This window comes from Euleptes europaea, chromosome 14, assembly GCF_029931775.1.
Source record: "Euleptes europaea isolate rEulEur1 chromosome 14, rEulEur1.hap1, whole genome shotgun sequence".
Lineage (NCBI taxonomy): Eukaryota > Metazoa > Chordata > Lepidosauria > Squamata > Sphaerodactylidae > Euleptes > Euleptes europaea.
Genome location: NC_079325.1, coordinates 32,517,874 through 32,541,656, shown reverse-complemented (window position 1 = coordinate 32,541,656; position 23,783 = coordinate 32,517,874). Strand labels below are relative to the sequence as shown.

The 23,783-nt window shown below is 44.4% G+C and overlaps 1 protein-coding gene across 1 annotated transcript in view; it reads right to left on the bottom strand.

Moving 5' to 3' along the window:
• LOC130487034 (hexokinase-2) overlaps positions 1 to 3,250 on the bottom strand; it is a 57,287-nt gene extending 54,037 nt beyond the window's left edge. Inside the window, exon 1 of the mRNA XM_056860402.1 lies at positions 3,123 to 3,250. Within this exon, the coding sequence (XP_056716380.1) occupies positions 3,123 to 3,170 (48 nt within the window). The 5' untranslated portion in view covers positions 3,171 to 3,250. The remainder of the gene's footprint in view (positions 1 to 3,122) is intronic.
• Between the last annotated feature and the right edge of the window lie 20,533 nt (positions 3,251 to 23,783).

Genomic DNA, 23,783 nt, shown 5'->3' with positions numbered 1-23,783 from the left:
TTCTAATACAGGTGTGGCTGAGGGGTACTAAAGCCTACGCACACCTAAGAACACCCGAGCAGGGGGAATCTTTGTGGTTTTCCATTATTACTAGTAGCTCTGGTAGTGCGGGAGTCAATAGGTGATCTGCAGGAATCCCAATTCAAAGCTTGGCAGCGCCTGACCAACATTATAAACAGATGCATCTCTCTCCCCATCCACTTAAAAAGCATCTAGCTCGATGAGGAGTTCTGGAGAACTTGAAAGCTTGCACACTGCTCTGTGTCATCTTGGTTCACCCTAAGAAAAGGTATTACGTGGCTTTTGCTTTGGACCAAGGCAACTACCTGCAGCCCTGTAAAATTGTTAGGTTTAAATTCAAGTGGATGATTTTTGTCTCCTTTCCCTAAAGACAGTGTTTTTCTCTTGTGATACATGGTAACTGAAGCTTGTAGTTTTGAAATACAGCCTGATATTGCCCAGAAGGGAAAACAGCTCTGGATGAACATTATCAGACCTATGTGACCTTATGTAACCACTTTTATCCTCAGTCTGGACATTAATTTGCAAATGGTAATCCAAAACTAAGTCAGTCTCCTCTCTCCACCCTCCTCCTTGAACAAAAAATGAGGAAACAAGGGGAATGGTGATTGAAATAACTTGTTCAATTGGCTAACACTGAGTAAAAAGAAAAAAATGGAAAGATAACCCTAATGTCTAGATCTTTGATTAAAATCAAAATATACCTGTGTGTGTGTGTAAAGTGCAGTCAAGTCGCAGCCGACTTATGGCGACCCCTTATGGGGTTTTCAAGGCAAGAGACGAACAGAGGTGGTTTGCCAGTGCCTTCCTCTGCACAGCAACCCTGGTATTCCTTGGTGGTCTCCCATCCAAATACTAACCAGGGCTGACCCTGCTTCGCTTCTGAGATCTGACGAGATCAGGCTAACCTGGGCCATCCAGGTCAGGGCAAAATATACCTACAGGGGGGATAATAATTTAATTTTAACTAATTTAATTATAACTGCCCTGTGGCGCAGAGTGGTAAGCGACAGTACTGCAGGCCAAAATCTGCTCATGACCTGAGTTCAATCCCAACAGAAGTTGGTTTCAGGTAGCCAGCTCAAGGTTGACTCAGCCTTCCAGCCTTCCAAGGTCAGTGAAATGAGTGCCCAGCTTTCTGGGGGTAAAGGGAAGATGACTGGGGAAGGCAATGGCAAACCACCCTGTAAACATAGTCTGCCCAGTAAACATTGTGGTGTGACGTCACCCCATAAGTCAGTCAGGACCTGGTGCTTGCACCTTTACCTTTATTTTACTATTTAGCAGAAGTAAAGGGAAAGTCTTTGGTCCTGGCCAAATTGAATTCATGCAAATGAAAATCAAGCACATCAACCAATTAAAATGAATTCAGCTAATTAACTTTCTTTATATTTATATTACCAATTAACTAACTGGAATAAATATAACTAAGCCGTAATAGCAGGTACATTTTTAAGGCTATTAAATTCCAAACAATTAACATGTATAAACAATCGATGAATTCTTGGGGAAATCTTCATCACTTGGCCAGAATCATGGAGCTGCCAACTGGCCTGGAGAAAAATGTCCTGACCCTTTCATGGAAGTTTAATGCATGGCAATGAGCAACTGAAGCAATTCATGCATGAAGGTAAATAACATCACATGATAACATCCTATTAAACCTTAAAGGGACAAGCCCTTTTTCTCCAGACCAGTTGGCAACCCAAGAATCAAGAGCTATTTACACTGCCATCAGCTGCGACCCACACTCCATGAAAACACGTTTCCACACTTCTGAATCTCTTTGGCAAGAACAGCACCACATTATAGAATCATAGAATATTAGAGTTTGAAGGGGCACCAGGGTCATCAAGACCAACCCCCTGCACAATGCAGGAAATTCCCAACTACCTCCATCCCATTGTCATCCCATTAACTAATACATACTAGGAATTCTTATTAAATGTGAACCATTTGTTGCATAACAATATGGGAGGGGTTTTCTCTTATTGTAATGATGTGCTTCTTTTACCAGTGCTTATGGTAAAATTGCAACTCTTATTGTTGCATAACATAGTAACAGAAATGAGAAATACTTCTGCAAGAGAGAGAGAGGCTGGAAATTCACATTTCAGTAGATCTAAGCTAACAGCACAGGCTAAACCAGAAATATCTGGAGCATATTCAGCTATACCTCGGGGTGCCAACTTTTAAACTGGTCCCTCTTAGCCACTTGTGTAACAACAGCTTGGTCTGCAGCAATTATCAGATGATATTTACCTCCATGCATGAAAAGCTTCAACTGCCTTTTACCACACATTAAGCCTCTTTTAAAGGGAAAGGACAAAACGTTTTTTTTTTCTCCTGGCATGTTGGCAACCTCAGTTATACCTGAATCTGAATCTGGCTTGGAAATATTAATATCCTGGTCCTGTTAGCAGAAAGTGCCTCTCCAATGTCCCTTTGCAGGCTCCAACTAGAGTAGCGAGTTATGTCTACGGAAACCTGGGTTCAAATCCCCACTTGTCCATGTGGCAAATCCTTTGTAAACATAGAGATATCAATCCAAAATGCATCACAATGCTCCCCAGGCAAAGAAGAGAAATTAGGCTGCATTGCATATCTGAATTTTATTTCTCCTTTTGCTTAAAAAAATCCCTTCATTGATCTCCACATTTTTCTCTCGGTATCTTGCTACAAAGTTTAGGAGGCATAAAAAGTCCATGTGGTAATGGGTGTGTGCACGCATGAACTGAACATTCATCTTGCAACAAGCTTACTTATGTGTCCAGAAGCTTTCAGGACTATCAAGGCTGATACAAGTGACCAGGAAACCTGGTTTAATTATCAGCAATAACATTTTCACATTGATGTCCAACTATTGGCTTCTCTTTTTAAAAGTTATCTTCACATGACACTATCCCCAACCACGTGAAAAAGTTCTACTGACAAGTGAATTATATGTTTGTTCCAGAATGCTGAAAAATTGCATGTATACCCACGTGCGCTCCTTTCAGATTTTGCAAGAAAGGGGGGCAAATGCAAAAACCCAAATGATTTCTCACACACACACACACACAAACAGGAACGGTTCCAAGTTAAAAACAGTACCCCCTTACCTGACTAAAGATCTCCTGGTCCTTCTCGTCAAAGTCTATTTCGGCCATCGTTTCCAACCTTTGGGAAGCAACTTTGAACAATGTGGTGGTGACTGGTCTGGATTTCCCTCTGGAAGGACCTGCTCAGGATGGTGTCAGTGCAAAGAGTGCAAGAACCATCTCTCACTGTCACTGAGAAGAGACCCGACAACGTCAGGGCTGAGGTCACAGCCTATGCTTGCGGGAGATAAAGATGGGATCATAGCAGGCAGCAGTCTAATCCTGGAGCGGAGCGGTGAGCAGGGGAAGAAAACCAGTTCCTCTCTTTGCTAAAAGAGGAGAGCCTGTGTCGTAAAAGAAGTTCCAAGGCATCATCTTTGAGGTGCTGGCAAAGCCACTGGCAATCCCCTTCTACTCCAGTGTAGATTTTGCATTCCAAAGTGACACTTGGGTTTTCACTACAACTGGACTTTTTTTAGAGGCTGCATACAGATACTTTAACTGTAGGACAGTAAACAAGGGAAGGACTGAATATTGCAGGGGCTTGAACATGCAGGGGTCTCATGTTCAGTCTCTGGCATCTACAGTTAAGGGATCTCAAGTAGCAGAGTTGGTTGGGAAATAACTCTGCCCAAGACCCTTCAGAGCTAGTGCCAGCCAGAACAGGAAGGATCATGGGGCTAGTTGGGCCAGTAAGCTGACTTGGCAGAAGGTACTTCTAGTGCAAATATATAGTGTTCGTTTAGCAAACGACCTGTACCCGTTCTCATGTTCAAATATACTGGGCTACCATGTTGCAAAGCTGTTTATCAACTTATCACATATGCAAACAAGTTTTGTAATGTGATTATATTTACATTTCCCCTGCAGCCTTTATTAGCCTGAACCGGAACCAAACTGGAAACATTTCTGTCATCCCGGAATCTGAACTGGAACGAAGCCAGAATATTTGAATGGACAGATTCTTTAGTTCTGTCATCACAATATGGTCCTGCTGAAACTAAAAGACTATCCAGCACTAGAGACCATTGCATGCTGGTAGTTAAACACAGCCGACTCCCACTACCATTGCATTCAAATGAGACAAATTATGGCCATTTGCCATAATTGTTAGGTGTAATCTCTGAGTACCAGATGTTTGGGGACAAATAACTAGGGGGAGGCCAGCATCTGCATGGAGCTTCCCAGAAATGGATACTGTTGGGGAAAGAATGCTGGGCTATATGGACTTTGGTCTTACCCAGATCAGCAGTTCATACATTCAGTTCACCCAAAATATAACACCTGATACAGATGTTATGGAGAGCTACTTTTCCGTCTGCCAGTTACTCATGGGCATCGTTCTCTGGGGTGTATGCTGCCTGGGGAGAAGGGGGATATGGCAGCCATGAGCAAACAAAGTAAAGCCCCAGTAGTCCTGCACCTTTAGCTCCACAGGGGCCACTTAGTCTGGCTTGTTCCTAGGCCATTTTAACGTCCCAACCCACCTTGATAGTTTTCCATGCACCTGCAACACCCATGACTTAGACCAGGGGTGGGGAACCTTTTTCCTGCCAAGGGCCATTTGCTCATTTATAACATCATTTGGGGGGCATAACCAGGTGTAAATCTCCCGGTGCGGGGGGGGGGGGAGAGGCTAGGGTTGCCAGACACCACCTGGAGGTTGGCAACCACAGGGGAGGCCATGCAGAGAAGGCCTGGAGGGTACCCCCGCCCTCCCCCCTCCCAGGCAGGAGGGCAGCCAGCGGTGGGCCCCGAGCAAACGAGTCGCCAGGGGGGTGCAGCCGGCAGCTGATCTGCAGGGAAGGAAGGGAGGAAGGAAGGAAACCAGAGAAATGGAGGGGGAGAAAAGGACAGAAGGAGACAGGCAAAGAGACGAGGGAGAGAGGGGGAGAAAGGAGAAATAGTGACAGAAAAAGAGGAAGAGAGAAAAGCCTCCCCCCCAGACACACACCCGAGCTCCACTGCCAAGAGCCGCCGGCCTCAAGAGGGGCTTACAGTGTGCAGCCTTACAGGGGGCAGCCTTGGGGGAAGCGTCCCTCCCCTTCCCCCCAACTCTCGCCGACCAACAGTTGACAAGAGGCGGTCCAAAGGCCGCCGCAGTGCCCCTGCAAGCCGTGGCCACAGGAACACCCTCGGGGAGGGCCGCACTGTGCTGCGCCTCCGCGGCTGGGCCCTGGAGCTCCTGAGGGCCACTGAACATGTCCTTGGAGGCCACATATGGCCCCCGGGCCGGACGTTCCCCATCCCTGACTTAGACACTATAGCCCTGGTTGTTTCAGAGAAGACATAAGCAAGGAAAGCTTTTTCACTGGACCAGTTTCCATTGGCATATTTCAGTGGCAAACCAGATGAAGAATTCTGTGTCATTCCAAAATCTGCATACTGTTTATCCCCAAAAGTTATCCCAAAGTTAGGGATAAACAATGTTTAGCATTTATCTGACAATTAAGTGTGTTCAAAGTGCTTCCCACACATTCGCTCAGTAATCATTCAAACAACTTTGTAAGATAGTACTGTACTGTATTCCCACCTGGCAAGGGAGGAGTAGAAAGAGAATGGTTTCCCTATCCTCAACCGAGATCATCTGCAGGCAAATGCACCTTTTAATATATGACCCAGGCCATTTACGCACAGGAGGTTTTGCCTTGGATTTGCCACTCTCTAGATGCACATTTTCCCAGTCCGAGTTCTCAAAACTCTGCATGGGGGCTTATTGTTGAGTTCTGAGAATTCGAATGGGGAAAATGTGCATCTAGAGAGCGGCAAATCCAAGGCAAAACCTCCCGTGAGTAAATGGCCTCAGTTTACAGACATTGATGTTTACCCACCCAGGCCAGGATTGGACACTTTCCCTTAGGAAGAAGTGGCAGATTTTTCTGCCATGAAATGGGCTAGATACCGATTCTACACTCAAATATCTTTAATTTATTTGAGGGGTGCTTTGCCAAGGAGATACAATGAGACATTAATTGGGCTCTTTCTCTACCTTTTCAGCATCCCACTAGGCATGCACACAAATTCACACACACAATTTATGCACACACTTTACCAGGCTTTGATCTGCCCATATAGCTTCTCCTCTAATAGATACGTGGCAAGGGGAGTGGAGGGGGTGTGTGCTGCCCATGTGTTCATTCACATGATTCATTACGTGCCATCTAAAGCAGATAATCAGCTCTGGATCTCACGTGACTGCAGGCTGCCTCATTCAGAGTTTCCAGTAGTCATCGGCCCCTCCCCAAAAGTATGGGGAAGAGCTGGAGAAAGGGGGGGGCAATGACCTCAGATGGCAGATGCAGCAAGGAGGAGGCAGCAGTGATGCCCAGGAGCCATCCCTGCCTGGGTTCCCTGGCAACGCATCTGCCCAAGTTCCTTCTCCTTTCATTCACTCTGCTAAGTACGTGATCTGAAGCACACAACCAAGCGATTTCCCTTTCCCCTATGCAATGGAATGAGCTGTCAAGCGATTTAAAGGGAACCAATGGTGAATGTGCACTATTAATTCTGACTAACACAGATTATATAGATCGCTGGCACTGCCGACAGCAGCAGCAGCAACCCCAGAATAAGTCAGTATCCTGAAATGACCTCCCTTAAGGCAAGCAGGTGTGGGACAGACTACCTGCTTCACACATAGGAGATCGGGATAATAATATCTGCAGGACTGACTGCCATAGCAGTTGCAAGAACAAAAGGATGCAGGGTTAGTCTAGAAAAAGCTCTCCAGTTTTTTAAACACCAACAAGGCCAGGTAGTCTGTCCATAACCTGCTTGCTCTAAGGCGTGTCATTTCAAGAGGACGGCTTGTGTGTGGGGTGGGGGGAGGTGCTGCCTAAAGAAGGATTTGGCGTAATTCAAAAGAGACTACATTTCTGCATCAGTCACCACACCCTTACAACAGGGGTGGGGAACCTTTTTCCTGCCAAGGGCCATTTGCTTATTTATAACATCATTCAAGGGCCATAACCAGGTGTAGATCTCCCGGGGGGGGGGAGAGGCTAGGGTTGCCAGCCACCACCTGGAGGTTGGCAACCACAGGGGAGGTCATGCAGAGAAGGCCTGGGGGGTACCCCCGCCCTCCCCCCTCCCAGGCAGGAGGGCAGCCAGCGGTGGGCCCCGAGCAAACGAGTCGCCAGGGGGGTGCAGCCGGCAGCTGATCTGCAGGGAAGGAAGGGAGGAAGGAAGGAAAACAGAGAAATGGAGGGGGAGAAAAGGACAGAAGGAGACAGGCAAAGAGACGAGGGAGAGAGGGGGAGAAAGGAGAAATAGTGACAGAAAAAGAGGAAGAAAAGAGAGAAAAGCCTCCCCCACACACACACACCCGAGCTCCACTGCCGGGAGCCACTGGCCTCAAGAGGGGCTTATAGTGTGCAGCCTTACAGGGGGCAGCCTTGGGGGAAGCGTCCCTCCCCTTCCCCCCTCCTCTCGCCGACCAACAGTTGACAAGAGGCGGTCCAAAGGGCACCACAGCGCCCCCGCAAGCTGTGGCCACAGGAACACCCTCGGGGAGGGCTGCACTGTGCTGCGCCTCCGCGGCTGGGCCCTGGAGCTCCCGAGGGCCACTGAACATGTCCTTGGAGGCCACATATGGCCCCCGGGCCGGACGTTCCCCATCCCTGCTTTACAATGATTCTGGAGAAATAGGCCAAAAATATCCTTGCAAAAGCCAAACAGAAGAAGAAATCAAAACATACTGGAAGGAGAACTGGTCTTGACCAGGGACAGAATTAAAATGCTCCGTAGCTTACTATCGTAGTCACTAGGAGAAATATAATTAAGGTTGTAGAAGATAAAGGAAGAAGAGGATGGTACTGCTATCAAAAAGGCACAACGATGTAAAGCTCCTTGAAAGGGGCATAATTAGTGGAATCATTTTAAAAATTAATCAAACTCTTCATGATCCCAAAGGTTACTGAGCTCTTGATGTGAAAGGCAGGCAGAATTTGGGCTAATGGGTTTTATCCTCTTTCTCTTCTGTTGTTTTTTTATATTTTAACCAGACCTTCATGGTCCACCAACCAGAACCAATTACAAAGTGGTGGCTCAGGCGTGAAACCACGTACAAAGCAGCAGGTCAGAAGGTGAAAGCCAGTGGATCAAGGTGTGAAGACACCAGAAATGCTCTGTCCAGCAGCTATCATGCTTGTTTCCAATCTCCCACCACCAAAAATTAAATCTGCACTTGATGTCAGCTCACTATAAATCAGCCTAGCACAGTCCAAACTCCAGTTGTTTCTCAGAGGGGCTGTAGCTCAGTGAGAGAGCACCTGCTTTGGCATGCAGAAGATCCCAGGTTCAGTTCCTGGCATCTCCGGTTAAAAGGGTCCCAGGAAGCATATGCTGGGAAAGACTCCTGAGTGCTGCTGCCAGTCAAAGCAGACAATACTGAGCTAAATGGAACAAAGGTCTGACTCAGTATAAGGCAATGTCACATGTTCACAAGAACAAAGCAAAAATATTTACCTACCTCACAGGGTTTTTGTGAGGATACAATGGATAAAATGGAGGGGAGAACAATGTAAGCCACTTTGTGACCCCACTGGGGCAAAAGACAGGGTAAAATGAAGTAAATAAACTAGCAAAGGGCATGCAGAACAGATAGCTCAAGAAGGTGAGCCCAGCTGCAAACTATACATCAAGTCACATATACAATGCATGTATATTTTATGCAGATATATTTTAAAATGTATTGTACTTTCATAGACATATAACATGTAAGAACATGAAACTACTGAATTAAAATTCATTGAGAAATCCGGTACTAACTCCCTACCAGGACCAAACAAAGATGTGAGATTTCTAATTCACTCTGTTACATATCTTAGTTAAACTTGAGACTCCCTGCCTTCTTACATGTTTCAACTGAGGCATGACTTCTGATTCCCTATAGCTATTGAATATCTCGGCTAAACCCCTGACTCCTCCCCCTTTTGCAGGTAACTGGTAGTTTTGCTGGTCTCCATTTTTTCTTGATTCTATTTGGATTTTGCATATCATTTTTCAAGCTGTACTTTAATTGAATAGATCTGAATATACATTTGTCCTAACAGGCCATTCTCACCCACTCTGAATTAATTTATTACTCTTTGACAGTGTTTTGTTTCACCTTTACCCCATGAAAAACTGGGACCTTTGATTTATTTCCTATGTAACAACCATATTCATTCCAGTTTCTTTGATGGGACCTCACACATAGACAATTTATAACAGGATTTACAACAAGTCTGTCTCTGCTACAATTGCCCGTCTTCTCCCCACACCCACATCCACATTTGTAACTTTGGTTATAAAGATGTTTGCAAAATGATTACACACTCCATGCATCTGATGAAGTGATGTCTAATTCACAAATGCTTTTGCTGAAATAAATTTTAGTTAGTCTCTAAGGTGCCACCAGACTCTTTTGTAAGGTCAATGCTACAGTAAATCTAACACAGGACATTATTTTCTGTTATACTTACTGTACTAATATCACTGCAATTAACATATTTTATCAGCAAAAGGAGGAGCAAAAGAAATTGTGGTGGTGGTAGAAAGTACCAGTCAAGTCACAGCTGATTTATGGCAACCCCATAATCTCAAGGCAAGAGATGTTCAGAGGTGGACATTGCCTGCCTCTACATGGGCTGAAAGAGTTCTAAGAGAACTGTGATTGGCCCAAGGTCATCCATCAGGCTTCATGTGGAGGAGTGGGAAATCAAACCTGGGTCTCCAGATTAGAGTCCACCGCTCTTAACCACTATACCACTAAAAGGAATCGTTGGGGGATGTAAAAAGAGAAGAATGGTTAAAAAGAATAAGGGGATATAATATTGGGTTTATAGTTACAATATTTGTCTGTAAGGTTAAAAAAGGTAAAGGTCCCCTGTGCAAGCGCCGGGTCATTCCTGACCCATGGGGTGACGTCACATCCCTACATTTTCTAGGCAGACTTCGTTTACGGGGTGGTTTGCCAGTGCCTTCCTCAGTCATCTTCCCTTTACCCCCAGCAAGCTGGGTACTCATTTGAGCGACCTCGGAAGGATGGAAGGCTGCATCAACCTTGAGCCGGCTACCTGAAACCAACTTCTGTTGGGATCGAACTCAGGTTGTGAGCAGAGCTTGGACTGCAGTACTGCAGTTTACCACTCTGTGCCACGGGGCTCAGAGTAAGGTTAAACAAGTTACTTTACTTCAGAACATCTTCTTATACAAAAACGTCTTGGTAAACTCACCAAATGTCATGAAAATGTCTTGTAATCTGAAGTTTGATTAGTGTGCAAGACCACTGAGCCAGGCACACATATGGATGTTCCTAAGGAGTAATTCCATGTAGTTGAAATGCGGGAGGGGGAGCCCAGCAGAACTTTGCCCTCACTAAAGGGTTCTCTTGGCCAGTCATTACTAGTAAGTAACCCAGGACGAGAACATGAGGACGCAGCAACATTTTATTGCCTTTTAATCTGTATTCATGTTGTTAATGGACATGATTTTCTTATGGTCACACCATAACTATTGGAGAACAAGAGTTCTAATCTAATCAGTCAATGATACCAATGTGTTATAAATGTAATACTAATAATAATAACCCCAAAGATTGAGATATACAGTGCAATCCAAAGCAGAGTTGTACCCTTCACAGCCTATTGACTTCAGTGGATTTATTATGCTTTAACTCTGTTTAGAATTACACTGATGCTTTTCTGCAAGGAAAAGATTTGCAAACTAGAGGAGGGGAAAGAGAGAGTACAGGCAAATTAGTGGCCAGGGCTAAGAGATCAGGAGCGGGCTGAAAGATGGTTCCTTCCCTTCAGTCCTTCTCCTCTCTTGTGAGGAACAACAAACAAAAACCCTCAATTTATCCAAGTTACATTTGTCTGAGAAATGAAAAGGAAATACATCCATTTGTTGTATCACCCTGGAATTACCCTCCTCTTCTTCTACTTCTATTTCCCCCTTCATGCTTATTCTTCCACTGCAGACTGCCAGGTTAGTGGGGGAGGGTTAGCCCATGAGTAGGGTTGCCAACTACCAGGTACTGGCTGGAGATCTCCTGCTGTTACAACTGATCTCCAGCCGATAGAGATCAGTTCCCCTGGGAAAAAATGGCCACATTGGCAATTGGACTCTATGGCATTGAAGTCCCTCCCCAAATCCTGCCCTCCTCAGGCTCTGCCCCAAAAACCTCTTGCCGATGGCGAAGAGAGACCTGGCAACCCTACCCATGAGAGACATCTCAAATGCATGTGGGATCCCTGCCTATCCTGGTGCCTCAGATGCTTCTCCCGATGGATCTGAAGTATGCACCTTGGTGTATCCAATGAGGGTTTAAAACTTAAATGTCACCCACTGAAGGTAGACAACCTCCCCGCTCATGGGACTTTTGGTTTATGCCACCAGAGCCACATACCCTTAGCAGCTGAGGTCCCCTTAGATTCAGTATTACTTGGCATTAAGAAGCATCGTCAGTCATGACCTGAAGGCTTTTGAGCTTGCCAGGGTTACACCTTTGTTTCAATCATCCACTGTAATTTCAGACCAATACAGTAATGTCTGGCTACACCCAATTTAGGATCATGCTTAAGAGTTACAGAGTGTATAACTAGACAACAGAGTGTTCTTCTTTCAGCAATCCTATCAACAGTCTTAGAAGCTTAAAAAGGTAAAGGTAGTCCCCTGTGCAACCACCAGGTCATTCCTGACCCATGGGGTAACATCACATCTCGACATTTATTAGGTAGACTAGGTTTATGGGGTGGTTTGCCATTGCCTTCCCCAGTCATCTACACTTTACCCCAGCAAGCTAGGTACTGATTTTACTGACCTTGGAAGGATGGAAGGCTGAGTCAACCTTGAGCCAGCTACCTGAAACTGACTTCCGCCAAGATCGAACTCAGGTTGTGTTCCAGCATAGGTTATCCTCTTTGTTTCTAGTTTACCACCTGGAGCTTGGCAACCTTATCTCCAGTTGACAGCAATCAGTTTCCCTGGAGAAAATGGCTGCTTTGGAGGGTGGACTATATTGCATTCCCTCCCTGCTGAGGTGCCTCACCTCCTCAAACCCTGCCCTCCCCAGGTTCCACCCCCAAATCTCCAGGAATTTAACAACCCAGAGTTGGCAACCCTTGGCCAGAGGCATGAGCATCTAGGCTCTGGGCCCTTGCCTCTTAGCCTGTGGCTTGCAATCTGTGATCCTGAGTGTGCCAGGCCAATGGATCTAGGACCAGCCCAGAGTACTGAAGTTGTACTGTATAGTTGCGGGGGGAAGGGGTCTCTAAGTTGTATTTTTGTATTCCTTTGCAAGCTGCTTTGAGTCCCCAGTAAAGAGAAAAGCAGAGAAGGTTTTCTATAAATAAATATAGCCTTACTGCTAGCGAAGGGAGAGGGTACAGGGCCATCAGACTTACCTGAAGCCACTTGGTGAGTTTGTGCCAGAGGTGGCATATGAAATGGGAATGGCAACAACACTAGGTGACTTTCCAAGAGACGAGATAATTACAAAGCAAAGGCAATTTGGAATGACACCCTCCGTGCCAGAGACAGGTAACCTTTGACAACGCAAGTTTCAACAAGCAGACAACAAACTGAACAGGCTCCGCAGCAAGGTACTGCCCCAGCCTTCTGCTTACCTGGTCACTGACTGTGCCATGCTGCACCTCCTGGCACAGTCTCATTTAGATTACAGCAGGGAACTGGGAGTTGCGTAAGGTGTATGCAACATTAAGAGCACCAGAATGAGCATGTGCATATTGAGGGAGCACCAGGGATGGGCTTTGACCCAGATGGGGCAGCTGGAGAGAGCAGCACTGGGAGAGGGAATTTCCTGTATCCCCAGATGCATTTGTTTACTTATCATTTATACCCTGCCCTTACCCCCAAAGGAGACCCGAAGTGGTATACATCCTCCTCCTTTCCTTCTTTTTATCCTCCTAACAACCCTGTGAGGTAGGTTAGGCTGAGTGTATAGGCCTTTTATGCATGGCTGTTTCACTCGCAGTCACCCCTCCGACGACTTTGGGTCTTTGTGTTGATTATGCTTGACGTTTCCGACCATCAGAGGGAATAATCAACACAAAGGCTCGAAGTCGTCGGAGGGGTGACAGCAAGTGAAACAGCCATGCATAAAAGGCTTATGTGACTGGCCCAATATCATCCAGCAAGTTTGCAGGACAGAGTGGAGACTTGACTCTAGGTCTCCCAGATCTTTGCCCAACACTCTCACCACTATACCACTATATGCCTTTCCGATTCTTAAAATATGTGGGTAATGATAGTATAAGTAGATTTTCTGTTCACTGAAAATGGAAAGGATTCTCATGGCATCTAGACTTACTGTAAAATAAGCTTGCTGTACTAAAGCCCACTTCATACTTCATCAGATACTTCATACTTCATCAGATGCAAGAAGTGAATCCTCAATCAATGGAGAGAGGGGAAAAACCTGAGCAGAACAAAAAGACGTCAGATGTAACATAATCTGCCTAGTTGTGTTAATTTAACAAGTGGAGAGAATAAGAAATAAGGTCTCTCGGTTTAAACCTTTGCTAATTAAATTAAACCTACTGATTAAACCTACTGATGAATTCTAATTCAGCAATTTCACCCAGGAGTCTCCCTTTGAAGTCCCTTTGTTGAGGAACAGTGACTTCCAGTTCAGCAGCAAAATGTCCTGGTACTTTGAAATATCCTCCCAACAGGTTTCTAAAAAATGCCAGTTTTTGCCCAATGAAAGCTTCCGCCACAATATATTACTTAATCTGTAAAGTGTCACAAGATTTCTTTGTGGGTCTTGCTGCAACAGATTAGCTCACCTCCCCCTCGGAAATTTCTGTTTATTGAGTGACCCTAGCCAGCCTAGCTGTGAATTGGGGGGGGGGGGGCATTGCTGAGGGAGCACATCATACAGGATGGTGTGAGCCCCCAGCGTCTCTCCGATTAGAAACTGAGGCTAGAGCTATAGAGCAGGCTGAATGGAAGGCAGTCAGAACAGGAAGGTCTATATAACCAGGAAGTGGAACCGCATGAAACTTATATCCAGACCAACAACACAGTTTTTGCTCTCAAGAAATGAAAGAAAAACAGCAACAGAGCAAAGAATGCAACATAGATGGCACCGATTCTTCGTGGCATTTTCTGTAACGTCAAGCCTGCAAAGTGGAGACCGAGAGTGAAAACGCACGGTCGCTTTAGCCTCCTTTATTCCCTGTTTCAGCCAGGATTCAGCCAGGATCGAACGCATGCGTTTTCGCTGAATGTGCGTTCGATCCTGGCTGAATCCTGGCTGAAACAGGGAATAAAGGAGGCTAAAGCGACCGTGCGTTTTCACCCAGAGACTGCTAGAATGTTTGTGAACATTCTGTGGTGTTACAATAGTGCGGCCAAATGTTAGAAACTAGGGCGGAGGTGAGGATCAGCAGCTCTTTCGCTTTTGTTATAAATTTGTAGTAATGTATGTTCCCAGAACATGCTGATCTAAAAGTTACCATTATCCAATAAAAGAACTTCAAAAGGTAGGCTTCAGTATGAAACTGAGGAATTAGAATCGAGAGATTTGACCTACTGTTTCTCCCCTCCCCCCCAAAAAAAAAAATTGGGATTCCTTAGTTGTTTTCAGTATTATTTTAGTAAAAACCTGGGACTCCTTAACCATTAAAGGCATTTGTAACTTAGCTAAACTGGAGAAATGGCCAGTTTTGCTGCTATTGCAATTTATTCCTGTCCTTTCTTGATCACGTTTCATTTCAATCTGTTCTTTCTGCACTCACGGCCCTGCTGTTTATTTTTTTCCTAACCTCATATATAAATGTTTGCCGACTACACTGCATCTGACAAAGTGAGCTGTAGCCCTCAAAAGCTCATAGTGAAATAAATTTTTAAGGGTTTCATTAAACTCCTGTTTGTTTTTACTAACATGGGCACTCAAGTCATATGAACAAAGTCAAAGTTTTTGCTGTTCGGTTTTCTAGCCTGCTCAAAGCACCTCAAAGTCAGCACATACTCCTTTGAAATGATTTCATAAACAAGACTGCGAGCCTTGATACAACGGTTCCATAGTGGGTAACGGGAAGACAGCCTTGGCTGGAACCCACACTTCTTTGCATCTTCTATTGCATCACAACAACTAGCTTCCTCTGTTTTCCTTGAGGTGTGTAACTTGTAGATTCCAAGGTGATGAAAATGGCCTTCCCTCTTCTTCCCCTGCCCCCAAATAGGACAAACTAAGTCATTTAGTGCCTGTCATCCTGTACTGAGTCAGTCAAGCTAACCAGGAAAGTTGGACATTGCGACAACACTTTGCTTCATAAATCAGGTTAATGTTGTTAACATCTATTTCTGCCCTTAATATCTGACACTGTTTGATAACTGTCAGTTCATGAGATTTTGTATTTTATACTTGCCCAAATCAAAGCAATTAAGAGATGTAGATGAAGGTAAAGTTTCTGAAATTTTGAAGGTACGTACACATTCAAAATGAAAACCATATTTTCATGTTCTGTTCTTTAAAATGAAGAAGAAGAAGAGATGGTTTTTATATGCTGACTTTCTCTACACTTAAGGCAAAATCAAACCGGTTTACAATCACCTTCCCTTCCCCTCCCCACAACAGACACCCTGTGAAGCAGGTGGGGCTGAGAGAGTGTGACTAGCCCAAGGTCACCCAGCTGGCTTTACGTGTAGGAATGGGTAAACAAATCCAGTTCACCAGATTAGCCTCCGCCACTCATGTGTAGGGAATCAAACCCAATTCTCCAGATCAGACTCCACCGCTCCAAACCACTGCTCTTAACCACTACACCACACTGGCTCTGAGTGTGTGAATATCAGATATTTCCTGCATATCCTGGAAAGTGCAGCTCTGCCTCCCTGAGAGTGCTAGAAGCATTTTGCATCAAGGTATTACAAGTTTATTTAAGCACATACAGGTAGAACATATAGGAAGCAGGCAGTCTTCTAAAGTGGAAAACACAACTGCTAATTCTACATCACTTTGCAAAGAATAACAGCTGTATTCTCCAACCCTCCCAGGCTGCATCCTGATTTTAAATAACTCCAGCTAAAATGCCAGCTTTCCTGTTCACACAACTTTAGGCTACCTCTCTGCCCTCCCACAAACTGGATGCAAATCTAGAGAAAGAGATTTTTCACAGTCCAGAACATTATATGTATCATAGTTTAATCTTATTGCCAGATTGTGCCAATTGGCCTGTGGTTTTCCAATTACCACGACAGCCAAATTTGTAACAATACCAAATTATAAATTGGCATGGTGTCATCGAGGAAGCATGGAATATATTCACCTACCCCATAATGCCCAGAGGCTCTTCCTAAGTAAGAAAATGCTTGTTACAGCATCCCAGAGAAATGTGAGGTTTGCTCCAAAATTCTTTGTAGCTTCCAAGCAAGGTGCTGCCAAGGGCATGCCAAGGCAAATCTGAAGAAGTGGTGTTCCACTGGCTAGACTTAAAAGGAAAAAAGGGCACCATAAAAAATAAGGGATTCGTGGAGATTAAGCAGAAGCACACTCAGCTCATTATAAAACAAACAGAAGCCACATCAGGACTGTGTCTTGAAGACTTACCACCCAGCTCTTGCCAAAGGAGAGAGACCAAATACATTTTAGCCCAGGAATAACCAAAAGCAATCAGCAATCAGATTCAGCACCTTTTGGAGTTTGCAGGTCAGGTTTACTGGAATCTTTTATTGGGAGAAAGGCAGATCAAAATTGCCACAAAGAAATAAGAGATTCTGCTCGCCTAACTCCAGGATGTAGGGTTGCCAACTCTGAGCTAGGAAATTCCTGAAGATTCCGCAGTGAAGCCTGGAGAGGGCAGGATTTGGGGAGGGGGGACTTCAGTAGGGTATAATGCCGTACAGTCCACCTTCCAAAGCAACCATTTTCTCCAGGGGAATTGATCTCTGTCATCTGGACATTCGTTGTAATTCCAGGAGATCTCCAGACCACATCTAGAGGCTGGCACATAAAACAAGTGCAACAGGTCAAAAGAGCAGTGCCCACTCTCAACTCATGCCCCTCCCTTTCTTGGAGTTCTAGCTGCCGTTCCCTGTGGCAAAAGCACTGGAGCAAAGGGTTATGGGGTCTAAAGAGGTCTCCAGAGCAATGCAGGACTAGCAGCAGACATTCCCAAACAGCCTCCAGCTCAGCTTTTCAGTCAACCAGCTGGTCCAGCCAGTGAAATCAAGTTCTGCCAGGTAACCAACGCTGAGGGCTGAAAAGCCAGGAAATCCTGACTCTATCCTGAACCATCAGGCTGAACAAGGAACCTGCCCATTTCTGACCTGGCTCCACTTCTGGCTCATGAATTCCACACACCCCCAGCTCCATCGCTAACTTGTCAGGCTCCTTCTGAGTCTCGGCAAAAGAAGATAGACTATAAATGAATAAATATATTTGCTTAGCCCAAGAGCCATCAGTTTCACTAGCTCATAGTCCCAGACACAACATGATTCCATTAAGAGAAGGGTTGTCAACTCCAGGTTGGGAAATACCTGGAGATTTTTGAGGGTGGAGCCTGAGGAGGGACTTCAGTGGGATGTAATCCCATAGAGTCCATCTTCCAAAGCAGTCATTTTCTTCAGGGGAACTGATCTCTGTCACTTAGAGATCAGTTGTAATAGCAGGAGATCTCCAGCCACCACCTGGAGGTTGGCAACCCTAATCAAGGGTCATTGGAGACACAGTTAAATCGCAGCTCACAGACTCACTAACTTTACCTAGTTCTGTCATGCAGCTTCCATTCTTTTTACATGGCAGCAAGAATAACTCATTGTTGAGTGTGTTTACACTTTGCAGGGTAAACATCTGTTTAGTATATGTGCCCATGTCCACACAGTAATGTATCAAAGGGAGGCATGCCTGCATAAACACCGAGTGTGCATGGACCAGGGAGCTGCAAGGAGAGATGAAATTACTATTCATAAATATTCTCATTTCAGCCTTCAAATTTTCAATGTGAAATTTCAAATTCTGAATTCTAATTTGCATCTGGAATGTCAATTTTTACATAGCAATTTAAAATGAGATTGCTTTGGATAACATCAGGTATAGAATCTCCTTATCTGTCAAATATCATGTCAAATACTAAGTGGCATTGATTGCCACCCATCAGATACTATCAAGGGCCATTTCATATCAGCTACCAAATCTGTCAGATATGACAAATGACATTCAAATGTCACAAGATGTAAAAATGGATAATAGTCATGATGCATACCTATTCTCTCCAGAACCAGAGGAGCATGCCTATTATATTAGGTGCTGTGGAACACAGGCAGGATGGTTCTGCTGCAGTTCTCTTGTTTGTGGGCTTCCTAGAGGCACCTGGTTGGCCACTGCGTGAACAGACTGCTGGACTTGATGGGCCTTGGTCTGATCCAGCATGACCTTTCTTATGTTCTTATGTAAGATGTCAAACATCTTAAATATCTGAAAACTATTTGAGGATTCAGATAACATCTGGAAAATCTTTTATATAAAATTCATGAAGAAATTGGGGAACCATATTCCTTTTAGTGCTAACCACCACCAATAAAGCACAGATGGTCACGGGCTTTCACTTTGGAAGTGCTTTGTTACTTCTTATAGCATGTTGTGTCCTTGAATAATGCTTTTTTATATAATAATTTTATTGGTTTTTATAATACAAATTTTCCATGATAGTAAACAACAATAAAGGCAATATGAAATTCAAAATTCTAACTCTATGTTGTTATGGTTTCTTAAATTCATAACAAAAAAAAACAATTAAAGGAAAATTTATGACTTCCCCATCACCTCTCTCTGCCTCTTAATAAAATATTCATCCCATCGTAATTGCTCTGATCTTAACTATCATAAATTCATTTAACTTTCATAAAACATCTTCTATTAATATAAATGATTATAACTCTTAATATTAATTGTGTCCTCTAGATCAGATTAATAAGTATTCTTCCATTTTCCCCAGTTTTAATTCATATTCACAATATTTCATCCAGTCCTCCCATTCCCCTAAAAATTGAACATTGTCTTTTTCATTTAAAATGGCTGTAAGTTTTGCCATTTCCACCAATTCAAACATTTTCCCAATCCAGTCTTTTTTCTCGGGAATTTCTGCCCCTTTCCATTTTGCTGCATAAAGCAGTCTCGCAGCTGTTGTAGCATAGATCAAAAAAGTTCTTTGTATTAGCAAATCGTCAGGTATCATACTTAATAGCATCATTTCTGGTGTTTTGGGTATATTTTTTTGTACTATTAATCTCAATTCATTGTAGATCATATCCCAAAAATCTTTAGCTTTAGTGTCCTTGAATAATGCTTGACAGGCAGTATGGCTAAAAGGTAAAGAGTACTGGACTGAGACCTGAGTTCAAATCTCCACTCTGCCATAAAACTCACTGTATGGTTTGGGTCATTCACTCAACCCAATCGACCTCACAGGGCTATCGTGAAGGCGAAGGGGAGGGCGGGTAGAACCACATACACCACTCTGACCTCCTCAGAGGAAGGGCAGGATAAAAGTATATAGATAATAGCATTTGGGCACAATGGTTGAAGTTGGTCACTGATATTCCCATTTTACAGGTGAAAGAATAGGTTGAGAGACCCCGGATAGGTTTTTCAAGCCAGTCCCCCATATTTCAGATCTAACCATCTGTCCACAAGACCACATTGATATTGGAATACCTTCCACTGTGCACTATGAGTCTTATGGCAAGTGTGTCCTAAAACAGGCACATTTTGGAAATCAAATATTATGGAACATTCCTGATTAATAACTTGCAGCTTTGTGTGGACTCAAATGGTCACATTTCTGTGTAAGACAGATGCGTCAGCTTGCTGTATGAGGAGGGTGCCTGTCACATGCTTTGGCTGATGACCTCAGGATGCTCCAGGCCACACAAGGAACTGCAGGACAAGACAAAGGGCCAGGATGCTCCCCTTCCTGCTCACAGACTGCAGCCACCACCGCTACCCTTAGCCTCTCTTCTGAGCTCTGTTTTGGAGAAGCATCTCGAGGACAAGGCAGGCACCTGGCAAAGTTTAGAAAGGAATGAAACATTAAAAGGCTGATGCAGGAAAAGAGTGAAAGAAAGATGAAGAGATGATGGATGAGCAGGGAAGGGACCCTCCTAACCGGCAGTATACTTTCCCTCATCATCCTGTGGCCCAAGCCACAGTCGCATCGAGAAGCATGCGCCAAATTTCTTCTTGTGAAAACGACGTTGCTGACAAACCCAAACAAGGACAAATGGGCTGTGTGAGGACCAAAGTACAGGGAACAATGTCTGCACATATCGACTCCCTGTGTATGGTCATTTAATTCATGCACAGCTAAGGTTGCCAACTGACTCTGCAGGGGAAAGGTGCTGGTGCCTTTAATATACAGAAATGTGCTGTTGAAACTTTTATCAGCATGGAACTAAATAACATGACCTGATAAAGCTGCAGTTCAAATTGATATTAAAATTAAATTTTATATTTAAACATTAGCAACCCTATGAGCAGCTTTTGCCAATAAGCTTCTTGCATGCCACCTGTTAGCCATATTTTTCCAAGTATTTGCTGTGGCACAGACAGCATGAAGCATCATGGGAAGGCCGGCCCTTGGAATAAGCCACTGCTTTTCAAAGACCATATCCCTATAACTTCTCATATTGCCCAACATAACACCTTCCAGTGAAGCCTGTTCACATATTCCGACTCAAGTCACAGGCTCTGTTCACACATAGTCCTTAGTTGATGCCCACTTCAATCACTGGCAGTTGAACATGTGGACTGCCAAGCATTGCACTTGTAGTGATAGAACTTTTCCTATCTGTGATGACCCATTCGCACATGTAAATGTCATATGCATCTCTGAACAAGCCCCAGAGAGTAATAAATCCAAGTGATTTGCATACATAAGTGAATTGGCCATATACCTATAAAAGATCAATCTGTGTTTCTGCAGTGCAAAAGTTCCAGGTTTGTGACAGTTTGTCCTACTGTAGCAGTAGAAAAACTTCACTGGGCATCAAAAACATGCCAGTCTTCAGAATTTGAGCAACTGACCAGCAATGCTGGGAATGTACCCGCACCTGTATTTCCCACCACCCCCACTACTTATCTCCCTGTCTCAGATTACAGCAGGCAACTGCTATTTTTAATGCTCCAGTTTGCAGAAACCGAACCTGCATATGCCTCTGGGTGCTCTGGAGTGGGTAATATAATTGCCTCTAGTCTTCGAGTACTCCCCTAGCTTTTAAGTAGTTCCCCAGAAACATTCCTCCGGCTGCCTCCAATAAGATTTGGTTTCTTTCATCTATTTACATTTTGAGAGCAATACCCAGGACTGCCAGGTCTTCAACTGCTCCAGTAAGCAAATGGCCATTCAGAGATCAAAGGCAAATATAGCTGTCCCTCTATGAAATATGACTAACTGTACACAGGCAGCAGCAACTGGTGCCAGTTGCGAAACAACGATTTAAAGGAATCCATTCAGTGACCTGCCAATGAAATGGTGAAGGCCCTAAGCCTGTTTTTTTTTTTTTTTTTAAAGGACTAGACAAATTCATGGAGAAGAGGACTATCTTAAGGCTGATGACCTCAGGATGCTCCAGGCCGCACAAGGAACTGCAGGACAAAAACAAAGGGCCAGGATGCTCCCCTTCCTGCTCACAGACTGCAGCCACCACCGCTGCCCTTAGCCTCTCTTCTGAGCTCCGTTTTGGAGAAGCATCTCGAGGACACGGCCAGCACCTGGCAAAGTTTAGAAAGGAATGAAACATTAAAAGGCTGATACAGGAAAAGAATGAAAGAAAGATGAAGAGATGATGGACGAGCAGGGAAGGGACCCTCCCAACCTAGCTTTAGCAGCTAAGAGGAACTATGTTCAGAAGCAGTCTACCTCTGAATACTAACTTGGGCAAGACAAACAGCAGAGGGCTGTTGATGTCATACTTAGGGTTGCCAACCTCCAGGTACTAGTTGGAGATCTCTGGCTATTACAACTGGTTCTATGAAAAAAACTGTGTGGGCTTTTTTGCATGTGGGCTTCTTTCTGTGTGGGCTTTCTTCCATGTGGGCCTTTTTCCATGTGGGCTTTTTTCTTGTGCGCATTTATGACCGTAGGTTTTTTTGGGGGTTTTGTGAGCAATTTTCATGTGGGCATTTTTCATGTGCGCTTTTTTCTGGTTACCATTACAACTGATCTCCAACCGATAGAGATCAGGTCACCTGGAGAAAATGGCCGCTTTGGCAATTGGACTCTGTGGCATTGAAGTCCCTCCCCTCCCCAAACCCTGCCCTCCTCAGGCTCTGCCCCAAAAACCTCCCACCGGTGGCAAAGAGGGACCTGGCAACCTTATTCATGTTTCCCAGAGGCATCCTTGTTGTCACTGTTGGAGATAGAATAGCGCTGTCTATGAGTGGAGGAATCAGTTTCTGAAAAGCACTTGGTAGAGCCCCAGAGACTGATTCTCTACCACAGGATCTTTGGTCTGATTAGTTCATGAATGTATAGACCACATTTCAGTTAAAAGTCCCCTGGCAATTTACAATGCAAGAAAAAAACCATTAAGGGCCAGTGGGATACCAATAAAATCCAGAAAAATCAGTAAGCAATACAAATAAACAACATGCCATGAAAATCAATACCATGCAGTATTTCAAACGTGTCACTCCCCCTGCCTGGACCAGGACAGCTGTTGTTTCATCTATATGGCACATTCCAAAGGAAATCCTCAGTGCAGAAAGTATGGGGAAGGGGCTAAGGAGATGCTTCAGATCAAATATGGCTGTAGTTAAGGGTTGCCAGCTCCGGGTTGGGAAATAGCTGGGGATTTTGGGGGTGGAGCCTGAGGAGGGCAGGGTTTGGGGAGAGGAGGGACTTCATTGCCATAGAGTCCAATTGCCAAAGCGGCCGTTTTCTCCTGGGAAACTGATCTCTGTCACCTGGAGATCAGTTGTAATAGCGGGAGTTCTCCAGCCACCACCTAGAGTTTGGCAACCCCACTGTAGCTTCAGCCTGGTACAGTTCAATGGTTACAGTGTTGATCTAGGAATGGGAAGACTGGTTCAAATCTCTTTTCAGCCAAGGTTGTTGGGATAAAATTGGGGGCGAGACCATGTAAGCTGCTCTTAGCTCATTGGAGGAAGGGTAAGCTAAATATACAGCCACAAGAATTGGCTGCATTTCTTAAATTAACTAAATTAAATAGCATTCCCCTGTTGTAATTCCTACAATGTTAATAATCACAATAGAAAACCTAGCAACTTTTCTCCTCCAATTCCATTTCCAATTCAATACATCCAAGTGTAGGCCTCTGAACCACGCTATGGATCTTACCCCCTCAACTGACCCCCATTAAGACTTGCCATGGAAAGGGGTCTGACAGGGTATTCTCAAGTACCTGCCCCTGTGTTTTGCATAGGCCTTGAGAACTAAAAGTCCTCTTCCTCTCCAGTAACTGATTCCTCTCCATATTGACTGATCCACAGAGGCCAAGTCTGCCAATAGCTACATGCCATGATAGTTAAATGGAGCATCCATGCTCAGCAAATGTTCTAAATACTGAAGTGAAAATTCATCCTGTGCTTCTACCACTACAACATCAGTACTTGCTGAATGGAGCCACTCAGCCTTATCATCCCTTAATGAAAAGGTAATTTAAAACACAGTGGGTAGCCGTGTTAGTCTGTTTGCAGTAGTCAAAAAGGGC